The 8,973-nt window shown below is 35.4% G+C and overlaps 1 protein-coding gene across 2 annotated transcripts; it reads right to left on the bottom strand.

The window, feature by feature from the left end:
• Positions 1-2,675: 2,675 nt before the first annotated feature.
• Positions 2,676-7,494, bottom strand: LOC122592303 (G-type lectin S-receptor-like serine/threonine-protein kinase At4g27290). 2 transcript variants are annotated; one of them, XM_043764507.1, is made up of 7 exons: positions 6,074-7,494; positions 5,804-5,935; positions 5,563-5,702; positions 4,672-4,879; positions 3,547-3,784; positions 3,307-3,457; positions 2,676-3,226 (listed from the first exon to the last, which is right to left on the bottom strand). In XM_043764507.1, exons 1-7 carry the CDS (start codon positions 7,377-7,379, stop codon positions 2,918-2,920), a joined length of 2,484 nt encoding a protein of 827 aa, XP_043620442.1. In that variant the 5' UTR covers positions 7,380-7,494; the 3' UTR covers positions 2,676-2,917. The 2 variants fall into 2 exon arrangements, with proteins under 2 accessions (XP_043620442.1, XP_043620441.1); XM_043764506.1 differs by having other exon boundaries at positions 3,547-3,787.
• Positions 7,495-8,973: the final 1,479 nt, after the last annotated feature.

Genomic DNA, 8,973 nt, shown 5'->3' on the forward strand with positions numbered 1-8,973 from the left:
GTTATGTCTATTTTTTAAAAAAATGAAATTACTTGGTGTATTCTTTCATGGTTTAGCCTTGAGGTGGCAAAATGGGATAATGGGTCATGGTATACATACCAGTATACAATTGGTATATTTTAGAGACAACAACTTTACTTACTGTTAGGATTTATGAGCACATAAACATATAACAAATCACGAGTATGTGGCGGATAAGAACGTATATGTAATCACATTAATTAGCAAAGTAAAGGATTGAAGCGTGTACCTTTGCACAAAGCGTCAAATAATATTAATAACAAAATTATTATTATTAGTTAGAGTTTAAAGTAAAACCTCTCTACGATCGCACACTAAACACCCTTGTACCGTATGCTAGTACCCAATTACGATCAACAACCCTTTGTTTATATCCCTAAATATCGAAAACCCTAAAACCCGAACCCCTTGGGGTTTTCTTGCTTCGACCAAACAGAAAGAGAGGGAGAGAAAAGAGAGGTTTTTCTCAATTGATTGTATTGTGTATGTATGTGAAAACCCTTAATTGGAATTAGCCCGGCCTCTATTTATAGACTAATTTGTATGGGTTTTAAACTTGGTGACCAAGCAATCTTAAGGCTTTCCAAGCCTCAAAATTTCGACCCCCATGTGGTGGAATTAGGAAACAATACAAATTCCTAAATTCACTTTTACACCTCCTCTTTTAATTAATTAAACACTATTAAATATTTAATTTAGTTTAATTAATCTTTTCTTGATTATATTAATTAATATATTACTTTAATATACTAATTAATAATATAGAGTTACCGTGTCATTTTGTATGACCTCGTAGGCTTAAATAATTATTGGACATGCGTTTATTTAACGTGATCACATACTAATAGTTACTGTCATGTTTCCTTGTTTTTAGAGGTAGGTCATGGTATACTTACTGCCATGTTTAACCTGTTTGAAGCTTTATTTGTTTTCCTTGATGGATATGGTTGGTCACTAATTTGTATTTGTATTATAAATTATTTTTCAGTTTTCCAGGGCGCGTCGAATAAACATTCAGTGAAGTTTTTGACTTGCTGGGATTCTCAGTAGGTGCGAGAAAGTTATATCACAACTCATGGATTTACTAGTTTGCAGTGAGGATTAACATTACTTGAAACTTAGTTTGTGTAGTTTATAAATAAATGATAAGTACTTGTATACAGGTAGCTATCATTTGAATAGTTGTACAAGTGGATATCGTTTTTATTGTGAAATGATAAAGTAGCATAATTATCTCTATTGTGTAGATATCATTTCTATTATGAATTGTGTAAGTTTCTGTTGATTGATGTATACTTATATACATGTAGTTTGACTAGTAAAATAACTAGCTTATATAGTACAGGAAATATGTTGATGGCAATTGAAATGTGTAATATATCTTCACACTTTAGAAGTGTGAACAATTAAACCAATTATGTTTATACGTGAAAAGTTATAGTAAAAGTTATAGTAATTTCTTCACACTTATAAGTGTGAATTATTGATACAAATATTATGACACTTTTAAGTGTGAAATATATTGAGAAAATGTTCACATATTTAAGTGTGAAGAATTATTCACACTTTTAAAGTGTGAAGTCTTATAACAATATATTCATACTTTGAAGTGTGAAGATTTGACATCATTTTGTAAAACTAATTTTTTTCACACTTTATTCAAATGTAAACATATTTAAATGTGAATATCTTCATTAAAAATATGTAAATAATCAAACATTTTGTTGTTGTGTACACTCGACCACACATTAGCCACTAGGGCCGAAACCATCTTAAATGTGGGCTTTACAACAAATTTAAAGGCCCAAATTTCTATTTAGTAACATCGAATAATCATTTTTTATAAAATCGAACCAACCAAAACACTTTAGGAATATCCTGTTTTTAAACACCCTAAATTATTCTTTCCAAGTCACCCACTTTAATTTGCTTACAAACCACTCTTTTTCTTCATATCATCTTGTAGCCGCAGCCGCTACCCCTACGGTGATGCCATGGCGGAGCCATGACAATAAGGGCAATAAGCATACCGTATCAAACCATTACACTATCTCTTGGATCGTCATCCATCAACTTCATACTATTTTCATACACGTCTAGCTTCCAACCCCTTTATAAATGCCTCAAGGTAGGATACCGAGAAGGGCGAAGCCCCCCTAACGGCGCAACCGTTCAATTAAGGGACTTGCCTGTACCGTATCACAATTTTCGGTTTGGTGGTAGTGGGGGTGGTGATGGACAACTATAAACACATTGTATAATATTTCAAACCACAGTATGTTTCTAGTTTTCTGGTTTTCACACAAAGTTTAGTATTCAGATAATCACAGCCCTTTATATCATATATTTTTTCGGATATTCAGTCGGTATGCGACATCAGGGAAACCTCACCGTATAATGTTGAAGTCTTGCACGTACTCTAGACAACGAGATGTTGACCATAAGCCGTTACAAGTATTTAGACCCAAGACTTGTCATCCCTAAAAATTGAACTCAAGACCTTGGGTAAAACCTGAGATGCCTCTAACCAGTTGGACTAGTCATCATTGGCCCTTTATATCATAAGAATAATTAATATTAATGTAAAGATTTATGATAGGCAATTAGGTATATATGTACTTAAGAAGCAATAAAAAAAGATATGTCTAAGCATGTGAATAAAGTATAATAATACTTACCACAATTATACATCTTAATGTCTTTAATTTCATTCTAACAATATCAGATAATCAACATTTAAATTATAATACACTAGCTAGTGACATGCATGTATACGTACCCATAAGTGAAACATCTCATGTAATATAAGCATTATGAGAGACATGCACCCAAAGGTAATATAAATAAGAAAATTATGACATATGTAACTCTAATTTTGGGGTTACGTACGAGCATTCTATCGTGCAACTACCTCTGTAGTAGTTAAATAATTGGTTGAACTTGTTGCATTAGTGCTCGATGAGCTATCAGTGCCAATTATGTTTCTTTCTGTGAAAAATGCTGGTTGTTTAGGATTTTGCAGTTCACCCAACTCATTACCCAACATTCGAACCACGGATGACATGTTTGGCCTGTCATCTGGACTTTGTTGAACACATAACAACCCCACCACTATTGATCTTAAGACTTCAGATGGATTGAATGCTTCCTCTAGATTTGTATCCACTAGTTCCAATGACCTGTTCTCATTATGCATTGTCCAAGCCTTAATTTAAAACAGTTAGTAGGTGTATAGTAGAGTACCAAAATTATATCAAAAGATGAAGTTGTGGCTAGGGAACTTACATGTCCAATGAGGTTATTGCTATGATTTGAATGAATGAATCCTCTATTTCTCTTCCCACTTATGATCTCCAGTACCAATACACCAAAACTGAAGACATCCGACTTCGTTGAGAAAAGACCATCTAATGCGTACTCTGGGGACATGTAGCCGCTAAATGCAGCACAAATGTTTTTAGGATTATTACAACAATTAATCTTGGAAAACATTTAATAAATCAACAAGTGGATTTGGTAGCTTACTATGTGCCGACAACTCTTTCTGTGTTTGCTTCATTCTCATTTCCTCCAAAACTTCTAGCTATCCCGAAGTCTGAAATCTTGGGGTTCATGTCAAGATCTAGTAGAATGTTGCTAGCTTTAAGATCTCTATGAATGATTCTTAATCGTGAATCTTGATGCAAATATAAAAGTCCTCGGGCAATCCCCTCAATGATGTGGAAGCGTGTTGTCCAATCAAGAAGTGTGCTTCGTATTTTATCTGCTAAATTGTAGGTTATTATTACGTAGTTTAAATAGACAACTATAGTTCAAAGGATTTTTAATAGACAAGTATAGTTAAAAGGATTTTTAACAGACAAGTATAGTTAAAAAGGATTTTTAACAAACAAGTATATATAGTTAATTGGGTAAACGGATAAATTTTCTTTATTCATATTACCGGGGGATTGACAGTTTTTTTCCACTCAGATGTACATACACTACAAATAATGTGCATTTATTCACACTTTTAGTTAACATGAACAAATGTGGTGTTATAAAATAATTAGGAAAGTTCACACTAAAAAGTGTGAACTTTTAATTCTACACACTTTTTAGTGTAAATTTCTACACACCTTTAGTTCTTGACAAAATTTTTAATTTATTCACACTAACTAAAAATGTGAATAAATGCTACATTATTTGTAGTGATAGTCTAACCAAGGTATCCTGTGACTATATCCGAACTTTTCCCTTACCAAGACTAAAATTCAAACCTAATTAAGACCTCTTGTAAAATGTATGGATAGTTAACATGAACAAATGTGGTGTTATAAAATAATTAGGAAAGTTCACACTAAAAAGTGTGAACTTTTAATTCTACACACTTTTTAGTGTAAATTTCTACACACCTTTAGTTCTTGACAAAATTTTTAATTTATTCACACTAACTAAAAATGTGAATAAATGCTACATTATTTGTAGTGATAGTCTAACCAAGGTATCCTGTGACTATATCCGAACTTTTCCCTTACCAAGACTAAAATTCAAACCTAATTAAGACCTCTTGTAAAATGTATGGATGTTATCCAAAAGACCATATTGGAGATGGTTTACTTAGACAAGTAGTTCTTTATGTTAAAACAATGGAAACTATATGAATCTCACCAAATATAAATAAGTCTAAGCTTCTGTTAGGCATGTACTCATAGATCAATAGTTTCTCTTCTCCTTCAATGCTACACCCGAGGAGCTTAACAAGATTTCTGTGTTGAAGTTTGGAAATGCAGATAACTTCATTCTTGAACTCATCTAGTCCTTGACTGGACGTGCTGGAGAGACGCTTAACCGCAATTTCCCCTCCTTCTAGGATACCCTGAAATTACAAATTGCAATGTGTAATTATATATACAAACATTAATCTGATTTCTTCCTTATCTTCCTTTATATGTGGCATGCTTACACCACATAGATCCATATTATTTGTCATGTATTTGTATTGAATTTCAGTGTGGCTTTACAATCTTTGCAGGGACGAAGCAAATTGCATTCCCCCTTCCCTTCTCAAACCAACCATGTTTTGCATTACAGGTTAGTCTCATGGCTGATTTCGATACTTTTGCAATAAAGCCTCCCCCAATTTTGGTCAATTTCTAGATGCAAAATTTATCATGAGTGAGAAATCATATGATTTTGCCGGAAGTTGAAGTTTCCAGCGAGCATACCAGGCGAGCCAGAACATATAAGTTACATTAACTTAACACAGTGGTTTTGTGTTTTAGGCGCAAATATAGCTTTAACAAATATTAAAACGACCATGTGTGAATGTGAAATGAAAGTTTTGTGCAATATGTGACTATGTGTCTGGCTGTGTAAATGGATAGATATATGAGTGTGACTTTATCACTCGTATATAAAATGCGTGATAAAGCCAAGATCAATTTTTGGGTGTGTGATGAAGATCTTCTGAAGTAACATGATCTGTCAAGTTGGGTTTGTGAGGCAATGAATACTAATCTTATGGACTACTTTTGACGGCATACTATGTTATATTGTTACCTTATAAACTGGTCCAAATCCACCCTCTCCAAGTTTATTGTCTGGTGAAAAACTAGCAGTAGCTTTTTCTATGGTAGAGAAGCTAAACAATGGTAGCTCCATAGTTTCTCTCTTGCTTTCATGGACTTGCAATGATTCCCCTATGTATTAAAAATAAAGAAGACTTATAAGTGATAGAATATGCTCAATAAGTATTTGACATATTCACACAAATGTAGCTAAATATGATGAGATTTCTTACATTTCGCCGTTGGTTCTGCTTTAAACCTTTTTCTCCATGTGTAGCAGAACCAAGCAGAGCTCAAGCCTACTACAATGATGATCAGGAACACTACCATTAGGATGAGTTTGATGTTTGTTCCTCCTTTGTGATCTGCGATTGATCAACTACAGGATATTAAAATAGGAACAACAAATTTTACTATAACATATATACAAAAATTTTACTAGTTTGTCTCATATATAAACATGTAGGTGTGAATTTGCGAGCTTAGGGGAAAAAAATAATTACCTAAATCAGAGGAAGCTATTCTTACAAAGATATCATGACCACGCATACCCTCGGATAATGGTTGGATGTCTATGAGGTCATTAAACCAAAGCAAGCAGCGGCTTCCTTCTCCGCTAATATCTGTATTTAGATAAGCCATGCATTTACAGTTGTTTAAGCATACTTTTTCACATTCCTTCATGGCCATGCTCCTGTTAAACCAGATAGTGGGTGTGTCTGGCAATTTCACATTTGGATACCTTCTAAACCCATCTGATCCGTTTTTGCAATTTAACAGTGTTGTCCTAACACAACCATCACGCCCATCTCCCGTCTCCCATTCTTCTGGGCTTTTTGGCACAAATTTTTTCTCATCTAAGCACAAACATGTCTGGAAGCTGCTTCTCATGATGCAATGTCCGTAAGCCCCACATATGTTGTATGTATCACAAATGTCTCTTGGCAACGCAATACGAACATCCCATCTTTTCCCCTCTTCTACCCACACGAAGCGTTCATACTTCCCAGAAGAGCTCAATGTAGATTTTGATAGGACAGAACTGTTTACAAGATTAAAAGAAAGTGCTACCTCTGTTCTATTTATAACAATGTTGTATGTAACAATATTCTGGGCAAGTTTAAACACATTAACCACTTCGTTAGTCCATGGCGGACTCCGGAATTTGACCAGCGCACCTTGTTTTAGTAGAATCTGAGGTAAACTGCGCGTGTCAAAAATCCAGGTGAATTCACCTGGAGCTGGATCTTTACTATTCCTCCATGAAGATAGATACCATTCCTGACCTGTCAAGAAATTTTTCCCCAACCTCATGCCAGGTAGAAAAGTATCAGTTGGATAATCAAAGCTCATCCAGAGAATCTTATTGTTGTTTCCATCGGTGACAACTAGATTTCCAGTGTCAAGAAGCTTTGCAATTGTGTTACCTGATGACGTTGTGTTGGTTGACCACATAACATGATTAGTAACATTGTTCATGATGACAAGATTTCCTGGATCGACTATCTTTACCACACCTGGAGCTGCACCTGTGAGCGGCCGGTCTCTGTTGGCAACCCAAACCACTGTTTTAACAGATATCTTCTTATACCAAATACCAACATATCTATTTTCAGAGCCATTTGGCCTGAAAAATCCAAGCTCAAATGTTCTGTCTGGCGACACCAATGTATCTTCTTCTAGCAAGAACTCTGAACTCGAAACGATGTTGAGTTCGGCTGCGTAGGTTTGCGGGATGTAGAGTAAAATGAGCAATGAAATAAATATAATCGCTTCCTCCATTAGGTTCTTCCCTTTCAAGCTTCTCATTCTTTTTCCGAATGTGAATATTATTTAATAGTAATATTGTTCCTGTCACTAGAAACCAATGGAGGTATTACTTTTTCTGTTTTTCTGTTTGAGTGATTAAAATTTAAATACCAAATTATATCTAAGAATGACATGTAGATATGTTGATCAGTTGTAATATATCAAGTTCTGTTTCAGTCTTGGTTCAAGTAGTAGACCGAGCCTTTGCCGTGTGCTTGGGTCGAAGAAGTTTTCTTGATATAATGTTACATAATTGTTGATTGAACCCATTGGTCAACGGTCATAGTCACTAACGGGCCACATAAGAATCTTATGCCCTGTGAGCTAGGTCGTTGTGAATCCGACAGGTAGATGCTCTACATGATAATATACCAGCCAAAAATGTCATACTCCAGAACATGTAAATCTTTCAGCAATGTGTAACATTAATTTTTTCTCCGTATTAATCAAAATTTTTGGATTCAAAAAGTCAGTTGTTTTGAATCCTTCACTCACCCTCGACCACACATTAGCAACTAGGGCCGAAACCATCTTAGATGTGGGCTGATGATGTACCATCACTAATGATCCGAACGCTCCGGCACACTAGTATTAATGACAAGGTTCGGAGCCTAATTGTTGGTGTATGTCACCCTTCGTGACAGAGCCGACCCTGCGTGACGAAGGTATCCGCTGTAAGCCTTATCTAAATATGGAAGAAATTATCTCAATCTCATCCTCCTAAATTAAAGAGATTTGCTCTTATTTCGTCCTAAATACCAGATCTGACATATTATTAAGAATATTCTCTAAAACCCTAAACTTATTCTCCAAGATTTCTATCCCTATATATATGGATGAACCTAAACCTAAATTCTCATTCTTCTCCTCTTCAGAAAACACACACACATATCTGGACGTCCTCTTCTCTCTATAAAAGATGCTCCAGCAACCTACAATAATATCCTCACATATCAGCAACATGCGGCGTGACGATGACTCTCCGTCCCGAAGCCTCCCACAGCCTATAATGATTAAGCAAAAGCATCCTTGTATATGGGATATGATAATATCCTTCCATGAGCATTCTAAACACAATCAACTAGATCCATAATCATTGGCACGATCTCAATTGGCAATATATCAATCATATTCGATTGGCGTAAAGAGATTCACTCTACCTTCGGGGAATCGCCAACAAACAACCAAAAACACCCATCATCCGTGGGACCTTTACTTTCAGATCCCATATCCACTTTCTCAAAATAACTATGATAACGTGCGTTGAACCAGACTTATTAAAGATGGGAGATGTACCCAAACAATACATGTCATGTGCCTCCATGTGACTTAGCACAACCTCTAGATCTGAAGATCTCCCCCCTGTTTGGAGATCCCCTTTTAAAAAATATATATATATATATATATCCGCTGCGTTACGCGGCCTCTCTGTTTCGAGGCCCCTATGTTCTCAAAAGATTTATCCGCTATGTCACGCAACCATCAAATCTGAAGATCTTTTCCTAGATTTGAAGATCATCTCGATGTTAAGGACCTAGTTGTTAAAGGACCTATCACAGTGGCTCGCTACGACACAAAGGCTTCTCCGTAACGA

Source organism: Erigeron canadensis, chromosome 3 (genome assembly GCF_010389155.1).
Source record: "Erigeron canadensis isolate Cc75 chromosome 3, C_canadensis_v1, whole genome shotgun sequence".
NCBI classification, from domain to species: Eukaryota; Viridiplantae; Streptophyta; class Magnoliopsida; order Asterales; family Asteraceae; genus Erigeron; species Erigeron canadensis.

Bases quoted from the DNA above. Each gene is read 5' to 3' on its own strand.
- LOC122592303 (XM_043764506.1), bottom strand. From the start codon at position 7,379: ATGAGAAGCTTGAAAGGGAAGAACCTAATGGAGGAAGCGATTATATTT. The intron at 5,936-6,073 runs GTAATTATTTTT...GATCAATCGCAG, and splicing joins AATAGCTTCCTCTGATTTAG to ATCACAAAGGAGGAACAAAC. The intron at 5,703-5,803 runs GTAAGAAATCTC...TTTAATACATAG, and splicing joins AGCAGAACCAACGGCGAAAT to GGGAATCATTGCAAGTCCAT.